Raw genomic sequence first — 23,476 nt, forward strand, 5'->3', positions numbered from 1 at the left:
TGTATTGAGTTGAATGTATCGTGTGGTTCCACTAAACACATCTTGACCAGTTTTTATTACAAGAGCCCCAAAACTTTATACAGTATGTGACTTAATTTTTTTCCTGCAATGAATTAATCATGCTTGTTCATGTATTTTCTCATTCATGTATAATAGGGGTGTCAAACTAATTTTCACTGAGGGCCATATCAGCATAGTGGTTGTCCTCAAAGGGCCAGATATAACTTATACATTTAACTAAATGCAATGAAAAATACATGTAACTACTCCTTAATGTTAAAAAACTCATTTATTTATTATAAAGTTTTAAAGTGACAATTACAGTTGGATAAAAAACATACATTTGCTTGATACTCTAGCATGAATCCTTTAACATTTTGTACGCTTATTAAAACCCACGATCAAAGTGTGAAAAAAGAAAATAATCTAAAACTGAACTACAAAGAACATGTATTACACGTCTAACATTTAACAAAAAAAGGCTGCACACAGCCTTCCATCCAACTGATGGTTTGATGACAACAATTTCTATGCATACACACGTTAGACCTGCAAACATTGAATAATAATAATAAAGCAGCTACACATAATATGTTATCAACTAAAGAAAAATGTTATATTAAGAAATCAAAAACTTTTATGCTCTTGCGGGCCACATAAAATTACATGACGGGCCACAGTTGGCCCCCGAGTTTGGCACATGTGATGTATAACATAAAATAAAAAAAAATAAAAAAAGTACATTTTGGATTTTCCATATGGCATGAATCATAATCCAAAAGGTAAAAGAAATGTTGGTAAAAATGTTTCCAGACAAAGTATGACAACTCTATAAATAGCTTTTATATTATATAATAATAAATTAGATTATATTAGGTTAAATTATTTTTAAAAAGATTTTAGAAAACTTTAGATGAGACTTTAGTTGAAACATATTTTTGCATTCCATTTAGAGTATATAGAGTCAATCTTAAAGCTCACTGAATCCATTAGTTCACGTCTTAAAACAATCTATAGAAGAAAGAAAACCAATATAGCAGTCATATTGTCCACAAAGGCAAAAAAACTTAAAACACACAAACTGCTTTTTATTTCCAATCTCACATCCATTTTTGAACATTGCCACAAAGATGCAATTAACACTTGGATGCTGCAGTAAAGATTAGGTTAGATGCTTTGCTAACACTCAATCGGATTTTGGTTTAAGGAAGCAAAGCCAAGAAATAGCTACTACAGCTGTCATTCAGGACCAACAGAAAAAGGAACATCTGGTATCATTGTAGCCCCTGTGTATTGTATGTGCGTAGAAATACTGAAAAAATGCCCTGTCTTACAGTCAGGAACATAACTCAAATCCCACTCATCTAGAGCCCCCCTCACCACAGCTAAAGCTTACCAACACGCAAAAATTGATTATGATGTGCATTCAAATGAAAGGAGAGAAGGAGGATGGAGTGGGGAAAAGAATGCTTTTCTAAGCAGCTAAGTAGAGATCCAAAATCCAAGACGAAGGGATAAAACAGACAAGCAGAAGAGAGGAAATTGTTTATGACCAAGTATGCAGAGGAGGTGTGGGGTGAACCAGCTGCACCTGCTGATCTAACCAGCTTTCATCGAAGGCTAAAGGAAGTGGAGAAAATGACATCATTGCATCTTGGAAAGAATATTACCAATGCAGGTGTCGGCTTCAGTGATGTGAGAAAGTATTTTTCAGACTGTCAGCTGATAAAAGTGATTAACTGGGTACTACAGATAAAGTGGGAATACTGGAAAAGATCAAGAGTAAGCTTTAGTCTTAATGGATAATGCAAATGAACTTTTAAAAAATGACACCAAAGAGGATTTATTGTAAGTTAAAACACTATAGATTCTCGTGTGAACAGAGATGGTGCCAGTTTGCAGTCTACCCAATTATGGTTTTTATAGGTCTATTCAATTTCTTCTCCCAATATAAACAAATAAGTATCAGTCCATCTCCGTCTGTCGGTCTTTTTTACTCCTGAACTTGAACAGACGGTTCGCACATCTGTGTCACTCTCTGAGAATGTTGACTCACCCACCAGGATGAATATCAGGTGTCCCTGCGCACATATGGGAACTATCACAACCTCAGTCTCTGTCAGTCTTCTCACCGTTCAGTCGATCCGTTTAACAGGGTGCTGTGTCCACCAAAAAACACTTTTCACAACTTCATTCGGTGTTTGATGCTTCTGAGTCAAATAATGTGCTACTTACACGCTGTTTCTCTGAAACGCTCAATTTAATTTATGCTTTCTCAGAAATGTCTTCTAAATTGTGGCCCTTTTTTTTCAGTTGTAGACATTAAATATGGTCTTCATAAGCGATTTAGCTGGAAAATGCAACACTAAGGGAATAAAGGGAATGCAAATCTCCAGCTGCAGCTGTTCACTTCTTCATCTGTGTTTTCCTCTTAAATTTTCTCTCTACTGGGATGCATTAAAAGTCTTTTTTTCTTTCATTTCCTCTTCTTTAATTAATAATCATGGCTGAATTTCTTTTCAAAATACACAGAAAGTCCTCCTATAGGATATCCTCCGTGGCTAATGAATCTTTTCATAAATTACTGGGTTCAACTCGATTTGTCTGAAGTCTGGATGTGCCAATCTCAATTAAACCTCTGTGGAAAGGCAGACAGGGATAGAGTTTGAAGAGAACAGCAGGCAAGGAAGTGGAAGCAAAGAGCAGAAAACTTTATGATTTCACTTCCTCTGCTTGACTGTACTGCCAATTTTTCTCTGTTAATGAAAACCAGATTAAGTTGCTTGATTTCAAGAGGTCCAGAAGCCACATTGTTTTTTTTTTTTAATTACTTATGCAGTGCACACCAAAAAACAACTGAAAGGTAACAGAAAGCGGACGGAGCGTAATCTGAAGTAATGACAGCGAGGTAAATCTGAATGAACAGCTGTTGCAGCAAAAGAAAAAGTCCAAGATGTGATTCTCCTGAAATATGACAGCCGCCTTAAAAAAATAAGGCTTTAAACTTTTTTTGTTGTCATGCACATCTGATAAATAATATATAATATATTACAAACACATGATACATATACATACAGTTTCTCTTAAGGTAATTCAGATTTGAAATGCATAAATGAACATTAAATATCATCATCTAATCCTTGTCCTCTCTAAGATTTAAGCTGTTTTTTCATCCTTTTATTCAGATTAAACTTGTTAGAGAATAAAACAGAACTATTATGTATTTGAAAATCAATTTGAAATTAATATAAAAACTGAGATTTTGACAAAGTTAACACATTAAACAAGGAACAAAGAAAGTGAAGTCTATTCTTTTCAACTTGTCCAAAAAACCCTGTGACTGTTCTTCTAGTTTTTCAAACTTTTATTGTTTTCATCATATTATTTCCATATTGAGTTGCAGGTTTCAGTCAAAATCAGTTTGCAGCTTCTGTGCAGACTTTGTGCAAGACTGATCACGACCATCTAGCCTGACCGCCACTAAGACGTCATCCTGTGCTGTAAAGTTCTGGAAAAACACTGACCCCAAGAATCCATTTGCTCCTTTGGAAGAAAGGAAAAATAGAAAAGGGGGACAGAGGCAAATAAAAAGATGGGGTCATAGCAAACTCTGAACTAGAAACGCAATGTGGAAAACTTTTCAATCTAAGCACTGCATGATGCCTCACTTTTGTCAGTTTTCAAAAGCAGGCGTCATGTTTTATCAGCTTTACTAAACTCTGTTTTACCACTATGCCTCGATAAAATGTTATCCCAATCATCCATTGAGCTTTTAAGTCTTGTAACTTTGTAAAATCTACATTTTTATTTATAAAACTATCTTTAAAACACTATATCAAAAACATTCCAGCAGGTTGTGAGTATATAATTCACACCTGGCCACTGACTTTAAGGAACTTGGAATAAAAAATCTTTTCAACTGCTGTTTTAGGTGAAGCACGGCAATAAAGTGGTACCAAATCTGGTTACTGAGCCATGGTGCTAATTGGGTCATGCAGTCACCGCCAAGGATTTAACGAGCCAATCATGCAGCTTTGGGTTGTGGTCTTTTGAGACTTTAAGGATAACATGTTGGGCCCAGTTGCACAGACGACTGGCACCATTGGCACTTTGCCTCCTGACAGTTTCCCTTTGAGAGGAAAACTCCTTCTAGGGTTCATGGTGGTTGATGTTGAATGAAACCCTGAAACTGAGTTAGAATGGAAAACAAATATGGTTACCAAGACCACTGGAATACCCATATCTGGCTTTTAGTCCAAAATAAGCTTTGGATGGCCTGAGATGAATCTCAAATACATATCGGATGTTCTCCGGGGTTTTTTGATGGTTACTGTGGTTGATGCTGAAGCAATGAATATTCTAAAGATGCACTTAGTGGCTGAGTCCTTTAAATGAGAGCAGGGAAGGATAGAGCCCTAATGACAGAGGAAAGGATGATGCTGCACCGACAACCATAAGAAACCCTGACACCCTGCGCTGATGAGCATCTGCACGCCAGACCTGCTTTCTAAAAACAAAAAACAAAAGACTGGAATGGATATTGTGTGAAGGGATCCAATGAAGAAAAGCCGGAGCACAAAACATACAGCTAATCATGGCAATGCCACTCAACTTTACACAAAGGCCCTCCATTCCTGCTGCCCGTTCAGAGCCTGCTGTCATTTATTGGCCTTACATAGCAGCAGTGGATTCAGTCGGCTGATTTAACCCCCTCCCTGGAAACCACATCACAGGGGCTTCACATCTTCAAAGCACCCTCACACATTTGTATAGAAAGCCAAGTTGTGAACAGGGACAGTTGTGTGTGCAGGTGCTGTAAATGTGCAATCATGGACTCCTCTGGCCTGTGTAAATACTGAAAGCTACTAAGTGGTTTTACTTTCAAGTAATATTTTTTGTTGTACTCAATATATTTCAAAGTTTCCTGTATGAATTTAAAAACATTTCAAGAACCGTTCCAAGAATAAATACATCTAAAAAAAAAGATTTTGTAGAATAACAAGTGTTTACTGCAGCACCTGTGGGGATTTGGCTTAACTGAAAAACGCAATTTTGACAAGCAAACAAACAGGTTTCAAACGGTAAGTGTGTTATTTTTATACCCAGAAAAAAAATGTTCCCTGGTTTAAAATGCGTGAAACAACAAGACAGGTTGTTGACTGAAAGCAGGAAATCACCTTATCTAGATTATGCCAACAAACATTTTCCCTTTACGCATTACCTAACGCTGAAACTGACAATTCCCAGCTATCGCAGTCCTTACATTTTTCCCCACATTCTCATGTTAGGCTCAGAGTAAAATGGTTTCTATTTAGGACTTGCATGCAACCACAAATTACAGCAGAAACATTTTTCTTGAGAGGCTCAATTAATAAAACATTATCTAGGTCGGATTTTGTTGGAGAACAATACACAATATATCATCTTACAGCCATGTGTGAAACAGATTTCTGGCCAGGACATGTGTGCTCAACAGTTCTTGCTTCAGTTATTGTGTGTGAGTGTGTCTGTGTGAGTGTGTTGCCACTGTGAAAAAAGCAGTATCAATCCAGGTATGCACACCTGTGTCTATTCTCAACCAAAACATGGAGGCCTCACCTGTGGAGCTCTGATGAGGAAGAACTGTTGCTAAATTGTCCAAAGAGACGTACTGAATGTATTTTTCCTTCACTTGTTCAGAACTAGTACTAAATATCTAATACTTAATGGGGGAATTGGACTTATTTCATGCATAAAAATTAAATAAAAGCCATGTTTATACTTTATGCCATTAAAATCTATGGTTTCAATTTTTCTGAATCTGCAAAAATACAACTTTTGTTTTTGGTTTTGTGCTTCTTTAAAAGGGTTTATTATCTTTAACTACAAAATTACCTTCCAAACTGGTTATTAATTAACTATCTTGTGATTTCAACATCACAAAACACGTGCATATGTTTTTTTTTTTTGTTTTTTTTTAATATTTGTTATGTATATCTACCAACACCAAACTGGTAATATAAACTGAGAAATAATATTAAAATGTTGAACAATATTTTTGAATCTTAACAGTTAAAAACATGGAAAAAATAACAACTTGCTGGTATGTATAAGTAACCTTTGAGAATTTACAAGGAATGTCACGAATAATAAACATAACACAGAGAATAGCAGTGACTGCCCTTAACTACCATAGATTTAGATTTAAATTTAAAGAACAGAATAAAGCAAAAGACATCAGTGGGTGGTTAAAGCCCAACTGCTGTTTATAAAAAAGACCTTTTAAGTGGTCAGAGGCAAATAAAAGTCTTTTAGAAGCTAAATATATACTGCTTTGTGCACTCTAAAATCTACTTGTGTTTTATTTTTTTACTTACATAAATTAGGATAAAGCTCAAGAAACAAATGGCTTCCATATGAACTCATCTGATTTGCTAAGTAGTAATTGTACTTTTAATGCAGAATCTTTTATCTCAGCATCTGCAGTCTGTTTCTCATCCCTCAAATCAAAGCACATTTAGACAACATCTGGCTGGGAGCTGAAGACACTGATGTGGTGGCTCTTCGCTGAAGATGCACCAGCATGAGAGGTTTGGGTTTTTTGACTCCAGGTGTGATCCACATGTGAGCACGAGGACTAAAGAGTCCCACAGCAGCCTGCTCAGTAATGAGGCCTCTGCTCATGAAAAACACACACTTGAAACCCAAAAAAAGCTGTACTGTTGCCAGCTGGCATCAAATGTTGCTTCTTTCCTCAAAGGGGAAAAAAAGAAAATCCACAGCATCCCTTGAGTAAACACAAAGCAGCCTGTTGATTGGCTAAACTACCGTAACTCCTTCAAATTTGAAATCTCTTCTTTCAAATCCCATTCAGCTGTGTCACCAGCTTTCATAAAGCCATTCCTGTTTATACCCACACACAAATGCTATTTCAACATCACGCCACCCCTTTTGCAAACTTCTTATAAAAAAAACCTGCACATTGCAGAGTCATAAAAAGTGAACAAGCCACTGTTTCGCTGCATGCCCACAGTAAACTCCTGTCACCTTATTAAAAGAATAGCCCGTTTCCAGTTTTGCCAGCTTCTCTAAAACTGTGAGTGGCAGTAGGCGGCCAGTTAAGCAAGGAGGTGAGATGGAAAGAGAGAAAGGCCAGGGGAAAAACAAGAGGGGTGCAACATCTGGGCTGAGTTAACCACGGGCTATTACCAGGTCCTGAACCCAGCAGGATCTGATGGGGAAATATACGGCATGACGTCCTGGGTAAGTTAGTGACTGGGAAAGATGGTGAGCATTCACAATAAAAAAAAAAGAAAAAAAAAAGGCAAACCACAGGGCAGGAAGAGACACAAGAAAACACATGTGCGCTTATTTTTGAAGCAACAACTCGGGAAAACTGATCTGAGGAAGGTGAACGACAATCCCCGAATGTATGTATTTTGATGCAGCGTAACCGACACTGCAACATCTGGCTATGCTTTGGTCAAAGCAATTCCTATCATCTTGGAACAAGGTCAAAACCTAAAGATAAGATTAGTCCAAATGATCTCTTGTAGCTGTTATAACGAAAGTAAAAACTAATTTTTTAACACATGGAAAATGAGTGTTATGTTCACCTATGAGTTAAACTACACTCTTTCTGTTTACTTTTTGTAAGAAAAACAGACGCTGCACACGCATTCAGCAGTAAAAAAAAATGGTAGTGTTTACCATTTCAGGAGAGACACCCCACTAAATGCCTGTAAGCAGCTTTCTTTCCTCAATAAAACTTACTCGCTGTTAGCTATCAAGACAAAAAGTTTTTGGCTCTGCTGTCAGTGAAACGATGCAGTTTGTGAGGCTAGAGTGCTGACGGAGCTTTTGACAGATTCTTGGAGAAATGTCAGACTTTCGTTTCCCATTTCTGAGCGTCGACTTTGTGTATCTTTGCGGTGTCCGTAGAAAACATTCTGCGAGATCCAAACAAGTCTCATTTTGCGGGAAGTATCATTATTTCATTGTTGGGCAAGGGCAGAGCTCGAGTGTGGAGGAATTATTTGCTTATACTGCAGAATGCTGAGCATTTTTGAAACTGGGGAAAGAAAAATATGATGTCCATTTTTGAAATAGTTTTCTTCTATAAATCTAAAAGCTTAAATGGATAACATGACAATATTCTAAATGTCACCAAGAAAACTTTTAAAACCTCATCATTAAAAATCCACTCCAATCATCTTTTGATCTATTCTAAGAGTGTCCCCCAGTGGTCTTTTAATTATAATTATGCATTTTTTATCCAAAATTGAAAAAAACGGTGTCATTTTCTTGGACATAGTTTCTGCAGAGCGGCAGAAGTTCATCAGAAATTGCCTCTGAGTTGTGGGTGGGATCGTTAGCGTGGTGCATCTCCCACCCCACTTCCCCTCACCCATCAGTTTACACTTTCTCCTGCTAGCTTACAGCCCCTCAACCTAACATTAGCGGTGCAACAAAATGGTGAGCAATATTGGAGCTATCCAGCTGTACAGTTCTGAGCCAAATGCCAGTTTGGACGAGGAAACAAAGATGTACATGTAGACTAGAATGTAGATTTGTCATTCTGCCTCACGTCTGCTATATAAAACTCACCAAAATCAGTCAAGTATATAGAAAAGAAAATCATATTTCCAAGCCAGAAATCTATCTTTTTGTTTTGTCTCCTTTTCTGTTTCCAGAGAAGGACAAGGGCATCAAAATAAAACGTATCTCATCTTTCTGAATGTTTCTCCTTCCTGTCTGTTCTATGGGTTGGAATCTGTAGTACAAACAGAACTGTTCTGCAGCAAAGACTTTCATTGTGCTTTGTGCCAGAGTCCATACAAAATCCCAGCTCCCCATCCCTGCTAGCTGTTTAATTCTCCCTGTAAAGAGAAACCTGAGTATTAACATTCCCAACTCCCCCAAAAAACAGATTATTTCAAAGATATATTTAGGGATAAAGATACAAATGTAGTTTAGGATGATTGAGACTGGAGACACACACCTACCAGGGGGCTGAGGCTGTAATTTCTGTCATGGTTTGAAAGATGGTACAGAGCTAAAACCACCATGCTTTTGCTTGGCTCTACCTCATCAAGTCCAAACCCATTCCCGCCAGTGGTCCTCTCTAATTTCACCCTGAGCAGCACAAGCTCCAGCTGAAAAAGAGGAATCTGGCCCAGAGTCCAGCAATCTATTCCTTTTTTCCAGTCTCTCTGCTTTTCCAGGGACTGCAGATCGACAGCTCTCCGGCTGATAGTGGTCAAAAACTATGAGGGGTATTTTCAGCACTGTAATTTAAAACACATATGGTAAACTCGCACACAAGCACACTTACAGAACCGCACACTCAGCAAATATACGGTACATGGTTCCAAAGACGCGAGGGGGGGGAGGAAAAAAGGAGACTCAGATGCCCGCAAAACGGCACGTGTCCCATTAGGAGCAGCTTCCTACAGGGCAGTTTGAGTGCAGAGTCTGAGCAGTCAGGGTGGAGGCCTAAGGGATGTTAGGCCAGGGAGTGTGCGACCAAGAATAGCAAAGAAAAAAACACAGTTAAGGTTAAGTTTAGAACTTGATGATTCACCACTTTACCATTCTTAAAGCATGTGCATTTTATACTCGGACAAGGGAAAAAACTGTGATTTTATCTTCGTCTACAAATTTTTAAGGTCCTTTGTCACAATAGCATGCCAAACTGGGGATCCAGCAATTGTTCAAACATTTATTTTATAGAATCTTTTGCTGAAAAAGGGAAACAAAGCGAGCTTTTGTTCTTCTACAACCCGAAGAAGTGCAATATGTTTGACTAAATAAGCCTCAAAATTAGATAATTGAGCAGTTCTTTGACCCCATTTGTTTATTTTGGCTAGAGTGGCCTTTCCCATTAGATCTAGGAGAGAGATCAAATATAAAGAGTAGAAAATGCAATAAACTAAGATGTTTTAGGTTTTCCAAACCACAAATGCAATGCTGTGTAATAATCAGATTTGTGGTGTTAAAGACCCACTTTGATAAAAATAGTGTTTTCTGAGTTTTACAGTGCTCTTGTGGCATTTTTGTCATGATGAAGGACATTTATAAAGAAAATTAGGCTCAAAATAACAATTCTGAGTATGCTTTATTTAAATCCTTGTGAATCAGGAGCAGATGAAAAAATGCTGTTCGGAAAAAAATACTGTAGTTGTTATGTAGAAAGTACAATGGGCGGGCCACAAGCTCCCTGCTCCGCTCCGTTCCAATGCTTCCACTTGTAGACGAGTAGATCCATACACATCTTTGTTTATCATGGCCGAGGGAGCATCTGGCTCAAAACTGTAAGCTGGATAGTCCAAAATTGCTCCAGTTGTTGCACCGGTAATGTTAGGTTTGGGCTGTGAGAGGCTGCAAGCTAGCAGGAGAGCATGTTAACAGATGTGTGACGGGAATTGGGGACCGGGGTTGCTCCGCGCCAACAGTCCCACCCACGACTCAGAGGCGAATTTCTAATGATATGCTGCCACTCTGCAGAAAGTATGTCCTAGACCAGGAAATGACACAGGTTTTTTTTCTTTTTTCTTTTAGTTAAAAACAGCATCATTATAATTAAATGACCACTGGGAATGCTTTTGACAGAGCTCAAAAGATGACCTAAGTGGGACTTTAAAACGTAAAGATGTTAAGGATTCACCCCCTGCTTGCTGTGAAGCAGCCCTCAAAAAACGGGGTGCTGAGAAGAGTTGAGGGATGTTGTCAGGCAACAGAGACAGCTGCACATCTGAAGCTGTCGGGGCGAGGCTTTGCCCACTCGGAGGCCTCTAAACCAAAGCCTCTTGAAGCTGGACCTTGTGCATTACAGGGAACGAGAGGGGAAGAAAGGCAAAGAGCACCAAACCAAATGCCAACACAGCCCTTTAATAACTTTGATCTGTGGCTCTGCTCAGCGAGGTTTGGGGTGTAAAAGTCATGTGCTGGGCTCGGGAGTACAGACGGGTCACTGCATTTGCACAGCTTGATGCTCTCCGTGGCAACAAGGCCCAAGGCATTCATTAGACAGATGGAGGAAAAGGCAAAAAGAGAACACTAAGAAAGTTTGAAGACTAAAAAGTGGCCAAGTTTGCTAGTGGCCCAGCACCCTAAAGTATTTATTTTTGTTAACACATGAATCATAGACAGTTTGATATTGATTATAATGAGTTTTTTTGGGAACTTTAACAACAATTTAGGCTCAAAAATATCACAAGGAAAGGAAAAAGAAAGATAAAAGTCCTGCAAAAACATGCTGATCAAGTATACATTCACTCCCTATTAAAAGGCTATATTCTTGGTAAAGGTTATGTTAGCGTGTCTGTGTGCTGCAGGGACAGAAACATTTGCATTTATATTTTGAGCATGTCCTAGTTCATTCAAAATAGGCTGCAGCAATATTTTAACATGGTGAAGACAAAACAAAAGTTCAACTTTTTGTTTGCTTTCCAAGAAGTGGCAGCTTAAAGTTTTAAATTAAAATTTCTTTTTTCGATTGCCCAGGAAAAAGGGGAAGAAAATGCAAATATGAAGAGCTACCTTCATCCAGAAAACTCCATTTGTTGATAAAGAGTAAGAAAATTGTCAGAACACACGTAAGTGGCGCTCTGCCTGTTTCAATGCGGATTGTTCTCATACTAGTCAGAAAGACGTCTACGTCTTGTACAGGAGGTGCTGCGTTTTAAGAAAAATTTGGCTGATCAGTCGTTGACTTAAGATGCAGTAAAGTGCAAGAATGGACGTATCTTTGTGTCTTTTCTCTACAAGCTACTTGAGGTTGCAATACCTACTTTGGTGCAATAAACCCTATTTTCATAAAAACAACTGCCACTACTGCATGCATTTTATTTCAGCACTGCTAAAAATCTGGAACAAGATCTTAACATGTTTTTTAGTTTATACTATATATCAAATGACATTGTAATCCACCTAATAATGTCAAGATCCTATAAATCCGTACAACACAACCAAGTGGAGGCAGATGGTACATCTTCAAACACAGTTGGGTTGACCTCATTTTATAGCTCTACTTGTTGATGTCATTGTCCTTAGTCCCCATTTTAAAAGTATAAAGAGAAGCAGTTTTATTGACAGAAATACATCCACTTCCAATGTGATTGCTAATAAAAAGCTGCTTTAATGTTAAAGACCCACTCTGATCAAAATTGTGTTTTTAACATGTTCTTTTGCCATTTTTCTGATGATGGAGGACATAAATGAAGAAAATTAAGAGGAAAAGTGGGGTTGCAACCATCCCGCCCACAACTCCATTTCTAATGAACTACTGCCACTCTTTATTTTAGGCTAAAAACAGCATAGTTATAACTAAATGACCACTGGGAAAACTTAAAAATAGCTCAAAACATGACCGGAGTGCGTCTTTAATTCATAACTGTTGACCCTGACATAAAGCCTTTTTGGAATTCTTTTTTTTTTTTCTCAACCTTAAATGAAACTATGGCGACCATACATACATGCTTGTTTAATGAAGTTAAAGCGTCAAAGATGGTCATTTGTCAAAAGATGTAACAAACCCGTACATGTGAAATAAATATAGTCTACATTTTGTTGGTAATCACCTTTCATTCGAAAGCTCTCTGCACCTCAGATTTTATCATAACATGCTATTAAACGTTTTCTAACCGTATCAGGAACTCCTGGTTGCACCTTTACTGTAGATGCAAGAGTCAAAACGTGCACAACCCCATAAGGCACATAAAAGTGCTCCGTTTCCCTGCTGTACCAGTTGAGATGCCTTCCAGCTATTTCTGCCATGGGATATTCATTCCACTGTGGCATGTAGTGTTTTTGCAGGATTCCTCATATTTACAAACCAGAGAGGCCATGAGGCAGGCTGAGCATCCCAGTAATTAAAGCACCCTGGGAGGTCTGCCACTGAAATGTGTGAGAATATTTGCTCTCGAGAAAAGCAGCCTCTCATGGCACCCTCTGTGCCCCTCCTTCATCTTCCCTTAACAAACTAATGCCCAACCACTCCACTTCCTCATTGCTGCAGGTTCAGATGCAGCCCTATAAGCTCAGATCTGGTGGGTCATTGGTGAGAGATCTGCATTAAAAAAAAATAAAAAAAAGTGGTGTGAGTGGTGGAGTTCACAGCAGATTAGTGTGGGATGGGTACCGTGGGAAGTGGAGAGTAGAGAGCAACACATTCATAAATCAATACGTGATGAGTCACCCGGAGTGGCCAGCGGTGAACTTTCAGGGTTACTGTCAACATGTTTATTACATACAGCGTGGAAAAAAGATGAACTCATAGCAAACGGCAAGAATGGTCAAGGACATGTGTATTTATCATACCAAATGTACCAAATATAAATGTACAGTTAGTGATGGTACTTTTTTCTTTAAAAAAAAAAAAAAAAAAAGAGTCAAAAAAGGTGGGAAAATAAAGGCATTTACCTCTTGATATATTAGTATTTTCACACTTGACATTTTTAGATTCATGTGAACTCAACCAGAATGTCAAAAGTAAATTTGTTGATGCAGATTATCTGATAGGGTGAGTAACAGACTTTCACTCTCAAAAACTCAAATGTATGTATATTGAGTTAAAAAAAAAGTATTTTTAATAAGTCCTTGGATTTTCATTTATTACATGTAATAAATTTTTTAGATTTTAATTTTAATCAAAGCTTTCTAGCCACATGTATTTATTCATCCATACAGAAGCTCCTGAAGCTTTTTAAACACATTTTAGTAAATTATGTTTTTTTAGACTTTTTAATCAGAAAAACATGATTGCAAGCTTTTTTTAAATTGTTCAAATGTGTTAAAAACAAATTATTGTATTTATTTATTAATTTCAAAGTTTTAACAATTCTTTATTCATCAAAAAAGATTGTCAATCAGTTAGACATTAGCTGGTTTGGTATAAATACATAAAGTCTTAGCCTTTTCTGATTGGCCCAAACCAAGATAGAAACCAAAAATAAAAATGTCACCTCTTCCTCAAAGCAGTTAAGATCATTTTTTAATGCAATGCTGATATTTATTATGGAGGACTCACCTGCACAGGTGTCAGCTGGGCTCGGGGATCAAACACCCGCAACATCTTGTCCTGGCAATGCACCAGAAAGGAAACATTTTAAAACTTTGTACAGTTATGCATCTTTATTTACCTTTTATATTTATTATATAACTTTATTATATAGCTTAATTAGGCATACCTGTCCAACTGCTTGTTAGCACAAATTTCTAATCAGTCAATCACATGGCAGCAAGTTCATGCATTTAGGCGTGTGTCACGGTTTTGGTTTCTTTGCTTTTGTATTCTAGTTGTTCTTTGTTCTTTGATGCTTTGAGTTAACTTCCTGTTTTATTTTGTAGGATTTCCTGTTTTGTGTTGGTTTCGAGTTTTGCCTTTTCCCCACCTGTCCTGATTGTGTTCACCTGTGTCTCGTCTTGTCTGTGTGTATTTAAGTCTCGTCTTTCCCTTCCTCCTGTCCTGCTCCATAGTTTGTTATTATGCTCTTCCCCTGTTTCGAGTGTTACGAGTGTTTCAAGTTTTGAGTTTTGGTTTGCCTGCTTAAGGAGTGGTTTTTGGTTTGTAGTTTTGTCACTTTATCAAACATCTCTTCACCTGGAACCTTCTGCCTCCTCCTCCTCTCTGCGCCTGGGTACTTGCTCAACCCCCATTCGCAACAGCGGGTAGACATGGTCAAGACAATTTGCTGCAAACCGGGAATCAGAATGGGAAAGAAAAGTGACTGAAGTGACTTTGAACGTGGCATGGTTGTTGGTGCCAGACGGGCTGGTCTAAATACATCAGAAACTGCTGATCTACTGGGATTTCCACCCTCAACCATCTCAAGGGTTTACAGAGAATGGTCGGAAAAAGAGAAAATATCCAGCGTGCGACAGAGGTCAGAGGAGAATGGCCAGACTGGTTCCAGGCAGGCAGAAAGGCAACAAATAACCACTGGTTCCAACCGAGGTCTGCAGAAGAGCATCTCTGAATGCACAACATGTCCAAGCTTGAGGAAGATGGGCTAGCAGAAGACCACATCAATTCACACTCCTGTCAGCTAAGAACAGGAAACTAGGGCTACAATTCACACAGGTTCACCAAAACTGGACAGTAGAAAATTGGAAAAACATTGTCTGGTCTCATGAGTCTCCATTTCTGCTGGCATATTTGGATGGAAGAGTCAGAATTTGGCATCAACAACATGAAAGCATGGATCCATCCTGCCTTGTATCAACGGTTCAAGCTGGTGGTGGTGGTGGAATAATGGTGTGGGGAATATTTTCTTGGTACACTTGGGGCCCCCTAGTACCAGTTGAGCATGTTTACAATGCCACAGCCTAACTGAGTACTGTTGCTGACCATGTCCATCCCTTTCTGACCACAGAGTACCATCTTCTGGTGGCTACCTCTAGCAGAATAACGCTCCATGTCATAAAGCTGGAATCATCTTAGACTGGTTTCTTGAACGTGAATGAGTTCACTGGACTTAAATGGCCTCCACAGTCACCAGATCTCAACCCAATATAGCAGCTTTGGGATGTAGTGCTATGCCATAAAGGATTAAGGCAGTTCTAAAGGCAAAGGGGGGTCCAACCAGGTACTAGAAAGGTCTGCCTAATATAGCAGCCGGTGAGTGTAGAGTTATGAATGTAGGAATTACTGACAGACAAGAATTTTAACCTGCAAAAGATTTCCAAATGACTTCAAACATCTTACAGGGATCTCACTTAACTGACTTATTTAATACAAATTTAAGGAGCTCCTTTGATATTAAAGCTAGATCTTGAAAGTATTCAAATAAGAGATTCCATCAACCCTTGATCAAATATAAAACAAGTTCTCTCGTTTATCAGTCACATCTTACTGACTTGATAAACGCAAACCAGTAACCCCTCCACGGCCTCGTGCGCCTTGACCCCGGCCAGCCAAAATACACATTCGGCATCAATCAAAGCAGCCAATCAGAGAGACTTCTGTATGATTGGAAGGAAATGGGGCCTAATGAGATCAGGCTGTGCAGGACATTTGTGTCTGCAGCCGTGTCACTCAATACTGCTGTGTGACTGGGATCACAGAGGTGCATGAAACAGAGCAGCTAATACTTATAATCACATCGTCTAAATCATACACACACACAAAAACACTTGCCGAAGTGATTCAGGAGGCCGACTACGATAGTAACGCTTACATAAATACATCAAACGTCAGCGAACATCAGCAGCAGCATCTGCCGTTTCCTCCCACATTAAAGATGAGCAAAAATGCTGCTTTTCTTTTTGCAGTGCTCTTAGAAGTCAAAGAAAGCATCTATTTGCTGTTTTTGACTGGGATAGCAAACAAGGGTTTTGACTAATGTTGTTTTTTTAGCCCAATCTCCTTGGTTGTCCATCTTGCGGGCATGTGAGTGTGGCCCACCCACGACTGTGATGTTCCACAGACATGCCGGCACGCCTCCATGACCTAGGACTAAGCCAAAGGCTCACAGAGCACCACAGGAACAACACGTGTGTACAACTCCTCCTCCACCTCTGGATAAGAAGCCACCTGTTTCAAAAAGACAACACTACAAGCTATTTTTAGTTGCTTTTGCTCACTTTTTTATTCTTCCATGCTCATCTGGGATTTTTTTGGGGGGATAGACATTTAAGCTGGACTACTGGATGAGGAGGATTCCCATTTTTGTCCTAAATTAGCATGAGTTTAGATAGCAAAACCAATAACCAAATACATGGATTTTAATGCAAACATAACAAGCTTTATTTTTGCCCATAAATTGACTTGACCATCTCTAAAAATAAGAATGATCTAAAAGTGCAATGCTTCTTAAACTACCAGAATTAGACCAACATCTCTTTGTTTTTGATTTTAACTTAAATTTCTAAAAACATACATACTTCATATGTATATATACACACCTCCCAATTAAAGTCAATTTGAGCCCTATCTCATTTTATAGTGCAAACAGCACGAGCAAGAATACTATCTGCCTATTCAAACACACAAATCTGGGGCTGTTCAGCTCCAGATGTGCACCCATAAACTCAAACAAGAAAAACACACACTCTAGGGGCGATGAAGATGGCGAATATAGAGATCCACATCATCTACACTCATAAAACGCACAGATGGGAGGGCCCGCATCATGTGTACCTTTGTGTATCCGCAGAGGTGGCAGCTGTTTAATCAAAGAGGCGGAGCCTCATTCTCAAGCTGCTTGTTCATAAGTTTCCAACGCAGGTCGGCTTGCACACAACCTTCACATGAACGCAAACATACAGAGATGCTGGGAATCTCCACCCAGGGATCGCTCCCTGCACTCATCAAACAAAACTACGCTGCCAGACTGCTGCGCCGAGTCTCCCATGGTTACCAGCATCAAGACCTGTGGTGATGGACAGTGGGAAAGAGCGGGATCTTCATCAGTTACTCCCCTGCAGTATGAGAAATGCAGTTAGGAGTAGAGCTACATTATTTTATGAACAAAAGTAAACTGAGGACTCCACCAGTTGCCTCAGATATGATACAGGCTTTTCTGCATCTCTGCTCAAATCACTTGTGGACTTCATTCAACTTAAATGAATGCTGCCATTCTCCTTGAAAGTGTGTTATAAGTACACGCCTCAAGGTTCAAATGAAACCTGTCAGGATCTCCACTGTCAGAAGAGGTGGTCTCCCCTTCATCCTCCCCCAACCCGGCCCTGTGCCCTCAAGTTTACGCTATAGGAGGGCTGGGAATTGGACCCACATGTCGGTAGGCTCTATTTGCTTTAATAACTTGGATTTGAAAGGGGCCTTTTTTTCGGTGAAATGACACCACAGCCCAACAAGGCTGGAAATTCAGAGGCCCCCCTCGACCCCACCAAAACACACTCTTCCTCCCCAGCTGTCTTGTTCTTTCAAAAAAAAGCTGATGCTGATGGGAGGCTTGGTAGCAACGTTGAGGACGATTATCCTGTCAAGAATATCCCGATTTGGAAATCCATGATGAAAGCCTTTGACAGGCGAAGTAATTTGTCCCTTGTCAAAGTTAAGACAAACAAGGAGGACAGGAACAACAGTCGTACCTATTAAGTAGGTGCATGGGGTGCGTTTGGGAGTCAAAGGTTATAGGTTTGGTAAGCTTCTCGTGTCTCAAATTTACATCAGTCAACGTGTAGCTTCAGAGGAGGAAAACAGAACGATCCTCTCTTCCCTTTCCAGCAGCTTCCTTTCGTACTCCTCCTACAATGGCAATAATAACAGCAGCCTGCAAAGAGGTTCTCGATCTCTTCTGTCAGTTCCACTTTTGTGTCTTCCTTCGCACAATCGTTGGACCCGTGAGCTAAATGCTGGTTGTGGGCTGGTTCAACCAAAATCATTGGGTTTGATGGGGCCATAAAGAGATGCATGCTGGGAGAAGGGGTTAAGGGGGGCTGATTTCAATTTTAAACCATGGTAGATTAAGCTTTCACACGAAGCCTGTTGCTGTTACTTGAGGCATCATTGCCAACAGTTTCCAATCTGATGAGGAAAATCTCCACAGGCCCTCATTTACTGTCTTTGGCATCCCTGTTGCAATGCTAAAACTGGCAATTAGAGAGCGTTCCAAGTTCAACCATTTTTCACTTCTGCAAAAGCTGCTAATGAATAATCATGATTACTCTTGTTGGCATTTGAAGAAAATAAACTCCATATGGAAACACAGCCCTGCAGTTATGATCTATACAGCTCGGAATTTTAGGAACTAGCAGAACCTAGAGGCTACAAACTGCAACTACAGGAATCAGACCCTTAAATAGTTTTGAATGAAGATTTTTTAACTCATGGGGAGAGTAGGACTTAATTCAAAAATCAAGAATAATGGTTCACTAATCGAACCACCATTCTTACAATTTAATGTGATTCCAATAGATAGGTTTTACAAACTGATCACAAGATTTTTGTACTAGTCTAAAATTCATATTCATCATATTTTTTATTCGAATCTATTTACCATTTTTTTAGATAGTCATAATAATAAATCATGTAATGTAAATGGTACGGTAGAACAGGCGTGGGATTATATAAGTTTGCTTCCTTCCACTCCCTTTCAAGCAATCTTTGATTTCATGTCTAATTATCTTAAGTTTGATATGTCTTAGTATGAATGTATAATTGCTGATTGTATTTCTTTTGTGCATTATTCTTGCTTTGATTGCTTGAAATAAACCATTTCAAATAAAAATCAAATAAAAAAATTGTTTTTCAGAACTTATTTTGGTAAAATGAACTTGAGTTTTTATTTTTTTCATTTATGAATAACACTAATAGGATACCTTAAAAAAAAACAACCTTTACCAATTATATTATGCATTTTAAGGCAATAATTACAAAGTCAGAAGGGTATTTTTTTTACTATACTCTACTAGATTGATAAAGATCGACAGTCAGCGATCTCGGATGTTGTAAATATTCTTTTTCGAATTTATGGGAATAGATTGAGAATATCTGAGTATTCAGATACTTGTTACAGCCCCAGGGGAGAGGGCAGATCCTTGTAATATGGATGTGGCCGAGTCCAACCTCACCTTGCAAGAGGATGCCAGCAGGGAGCCATCCCTTTTCCAGCTCAGACTCTGCATCTGGTCTCCATGTTGTTCCAGAGCTGCCGGCAAACAGCTGATTAGTAAAAAAGCCTTTAAATATTGTTTAACTTCGACTAGTAAATTGATTAAAAAAAGCAGAAGAAATATGAAAATGTTTGAGAAAAACAGGAAGTCACAACAACAGGTACAATGAACAGTGAAGACACATATGTAAATAAACGAGACAACAAAAACACATCAGTCATGAAAAGTCAATGAGAGGAAAGAGGTGAAGCCATGATTCAAGCATAAAGAATGCAGAAAAGATCAAAATAAACACGGTTTCTATCTGTCAGTTATATGTATGCAGGTAATCATGAGTCGGACACACAAAAGACCTTCTTCTTCAGCTTGTGTACATTACATAACTCATCGTGACACCAGACAGATGAGAAGACAAGGTTTTCTGGATAAGACAGAAGATGAAACCCAAATACTCTGAAAAACAAGTTCATCTTTTAGATCTTAATCCTCAAGTAAATAAAGATTAAAAAAAATAAATAAATGTGATTGAAAGACATTGTGTGATGAAAGACTGGGTCGGCAGTGAGCAGCAGCCAGGGGAGCTGTCATGGAATGGTGGAGGAGAGGCACGATGTGTGCACAGGGGGGTGGTGGAGGTGGGGGTGGTGGTGGGGGGGGGGGGGGGGTGAGGCCAGAGGATAGAGACTACATCCTGAGGCCAGTTCAGAAAGACTGGGAGCAGGACTTTAAACCAAAACATTACCTCTGCTGCTCCAGAACTTAGACAGAGCCACAGGGCTGTAAAACGTAGGAAGTGTCAGTCATGCATTCTCAAAATATAAAAATTAAAACAGCAACTCCCCACTTCACTACGTCATGTAATTATGTCACAGACAGAAACATAACATGTAGATCAACTGACAAAGACTGAAATGTTACATTCAAAGACACGGTACATGATGAGCCAGACAAATTTAGGTAGCTTGCAAGTGAAATATTTTTAAAACCAACTTTTCCCCTTCAGTCCGAGTGTAGTTCCTACTCTCCATTTACCTGCTAGAGGTGCATCTTTTCGACTGGTATCCCAAATCAGAGGAGACTTGGTGGTGGCAACAGCAAGAAGGCCAGAGCAGGTGGGATGAAACTGCACCAGCTCCAGCCTCCCTTGACCTGGATTTAACGTCAGGCTCGGATCGCTTGGCTGCTGGTGCTCTGGATCACACAAGTGCCACAGCTTCACCTGGACATGAAACAAGGAAAAGGTTGCAAGTTTTTAGTTCAATTCCTCACTAACCACCTTTATGAAAAAATATAACTTTTCAGCTAAAAAAGAAAGAAATGCGATTAAAATCTCACTCCGTTCATCTTTGATCTATTTTTAAACCATTTGATTATGATTATTATAATTTTAGTGCTACATTCAGCTTGCCAAAAGTAGCACCTTAAGTCACCGCTCCCGGCTTTTTCCAACACTTTTTGTCTGCTCCTGATTCACAATGACTTGAAAAAAGAAATACTCAGAAATGTACATTTAGGCTTAAATTTCTTTACATACATCATCCCTTGTGCTATCCTAGGCACTTTAACATTGGGAGTTGGGTCATCTAGACCAACTAGACAGTGCACTGAACCTTTTTTCTTCAATGATTTGTGATCTTCACTGGTGTCCATGGATTACATGAAATCTTTCCACCTTTATCCACCTTTGTCATGGTAGGGAGAACACGTCAATGTAAGGGTGGGGTCATCTAAGATAGCACAAGGGTTAAACGATTAAATAGCTCACCGTTTCATCCGCGGAGCAGGTGGCTAGGATACAATCGTCAAACGGATTAAAGTCCATATCAGTCACAAGATCTGACATAGAAGAGAAAAAAGCAGCAGGTCAGTTTATAAACTGCATCTTAAACTGCACACAGACAGTCTAATTTCCTTGCAGATGAATGGCACACTAAATCTGACCTATTTATTAAGTCTATCAAGTTCAGGTTTTCGCATTTGATGTGTAAAGACACTACAAAAAAGAAAATGCAACTCTGGGATGTTATTCTTCAAATGCATGTATTACAATTGTGTGCCAAACCAAAAAGACATTTACCACCAATTTCAATAAACAGAAACGGAAAAAAAAAAAAAACTACCAGAATGGCAAGAAATCTGCGTGACTGTCCATTGTCCATCAGAACCAGGTCTGACTGAGGTCAAACCAAGCATGCCTCCACCTGCAAACACAAGTTATAAAAGGTAAATGTATGATTTCATCTCAGTAAAGTATGTAATTAAATAAACTTATTTAAGTAGAAAAAAAACAACATTTGCTTTAACCAAGTAAAGTAAGAATGGTAGTAAAACCCTGTTTTTAGTCATACCAGCCTGCTCTGTATTAAAAGCCACCAACTTGGAGCTTGCTTTGATGTGGTTCCCCTGGCAGGAAAAGGAACCACCACGAACATTGTTGATCCATTCCTAGATTTAAGGAAAAATAATTAAACTGAATAAGGAATCATAATAGAGGAGATGGTCAAATTTGAGAACAAATCATTGAAATGAAATCTAGTAATGTTCATCCCACTTTGTGCGTAACCAAGTGCAAAAAAAGATTTATAAAATTAAAGAAAATAAGTGCTGCAATACAACAGGAAGGATTTAGCTCAATGCACACAGAAAGTGCAGAGGGGAAGAGGAAGGACTCCCAGTTTCACAGTGAAGAACTCTTCAAACTTCTTGCATAACATTACCAAGGCATGCATAGCATGAGCGCAGTGTCTGCACACAACAAGCTCAAACATTTACTGAGCTGGCCTCTGAGTGCAAAAGAAGTGGCAGACATTGTGTTTTGTTTTTTAACCAGAGGGCTTTTTAATAGATCCATCATCTCTGCACGGCAGTTCATGCGCCGATTCATGCAGTAGTGTATCCTAAAGCCCTCTTCATAAGTGCATGTATTTTTAAATAGATGTTTTACTTGGATGAAGTGAGGAGCAGTTGCAAAAAAGTCGTTTTTATTTTAGTTGTTATGTAAGTAATGGAACAAATACACTATGGTTTGAGTTGCTTTAATGTCTTGTCCAGTCTTGCACAGTGTTTGAAGCAACAGCAGACACACAAGCACATGACTGCAGCATGGGAATGGTTTCCTGCCATATAAAGTGCTGGTTTTAACATTCATTGGATCACAACACCACCTGCTGTTCGTGCACTGACTGGAGAGGTACTACATCTTTGTGCATTCCTAGCATTGCACAAAACAGCAGATTGCGTGGGGAACATAAATAATATACATCGAAAGCCATAAAAATACAGAAATATTTTTTTAAAAATCCTACAGAATTATTGTAATCTGATGCTAACAGGTCCGATAGTTAATTCCCCGAACCACAACATCCGAACGAGGCCAGCAGCTTCAGTTCATGCAATCTCCTGCTGAATGCAAATACCATTCATGGATTAAGAAATCTTGCAATCATATGGATTCGAAATCTGGTCCTCTTATATTTGAGACATCCAGATGCAGGAAGGAAGTTCAACATCCCTTGAAGACAGCAGGCGTAACCCAAAGTGGCTCAGCTAATAAGTGCTATTGTTAGCCGGTAGACTTGTTCTACCTAGGAGCTCGTATGCTACTCACATCTTTCTTGGCAATTTTCGGAGTGGTGTTTTTGTATTTGGATGTCTTGAATCGATTCATGTTGCGCTCTCAAATTGACTTTCGTGCCTTCCGGATGTCGAGCTGGTTGGAGTGCTGCTGCTTCAGCTGACAGCGGCAGTTGGCTCCTGTGAGTATGCTCGGTTTGTGTCACTGAGTTGTCCGATGATGCGGAGTTTCCTTTTTCTGATGGAATTCTCGGCACCGCACACAGAGGAGTTGCCCCGGAATTTAAAACATGTAAATACTTTTATTCTTCACGCATTTCAAAGGTTAATGGGTTGTTTCTGGATA

General features: G+C 39.1%; 1 protein-coding gene across 1 annotated transcript in view; it reads right to left on the reverse strand.

Annotated features, from left to right (window-relative positions):
• Positions 1-23,363, reverse strand: part of coro7 (coronin 7) — an 83,720-nt gene extending 60,357 nt beyond the window's left edge. Inside the window, exons 1-7 of the mRNA XM_011478177.4 lie at positions 23,165-23,363; positions 21,906-22,002; positions 21,678-21,758; positions 21,323-21,393; positions 20,590-20,776; positions 19,516-19,592; positions 14,009-14,059 (exon numbers count right to left, since the gene is read on the reverse strand). Coding sequence (XP_011476479.1) covers positions 14,009-14,059; positions 19,516-19,592; positions 20,590-20,776; positions 21,323-21,393; positions 21,678-21,758; positions 21,906-22,002; positions 23,165-23,224 — 624 coding nt within the window. The 5' untranslated portion in view covers positions 23,225-23,363. The remainder of the gene's footprint in view (positions 1-14,008; positions 14,060-19,515; positions 19,593-20,589; positions 20,777-21,322; positions 21,394-21,677; positions 21,759-21,905; positions 22,003-23,164) is intronic.
• Between the last annotated feature and the right edge of the window lie 113 nt (positions 23,364-23,476).

Source organism: Oryzias latipes, chromosome 8 (genome assembly GCF_053564925.1).
Source record: "Oryzias latipes strain Hd-rR chromosome 8, Olatipes_Hd-rR_3.1".
Classification (NCBI taxonomy): Eukaryota; Metazoa; Chordata; class Actinopteri; order Beloniformes; family Adrianichthyidae; genus Oryzias; species Oryzias latipes.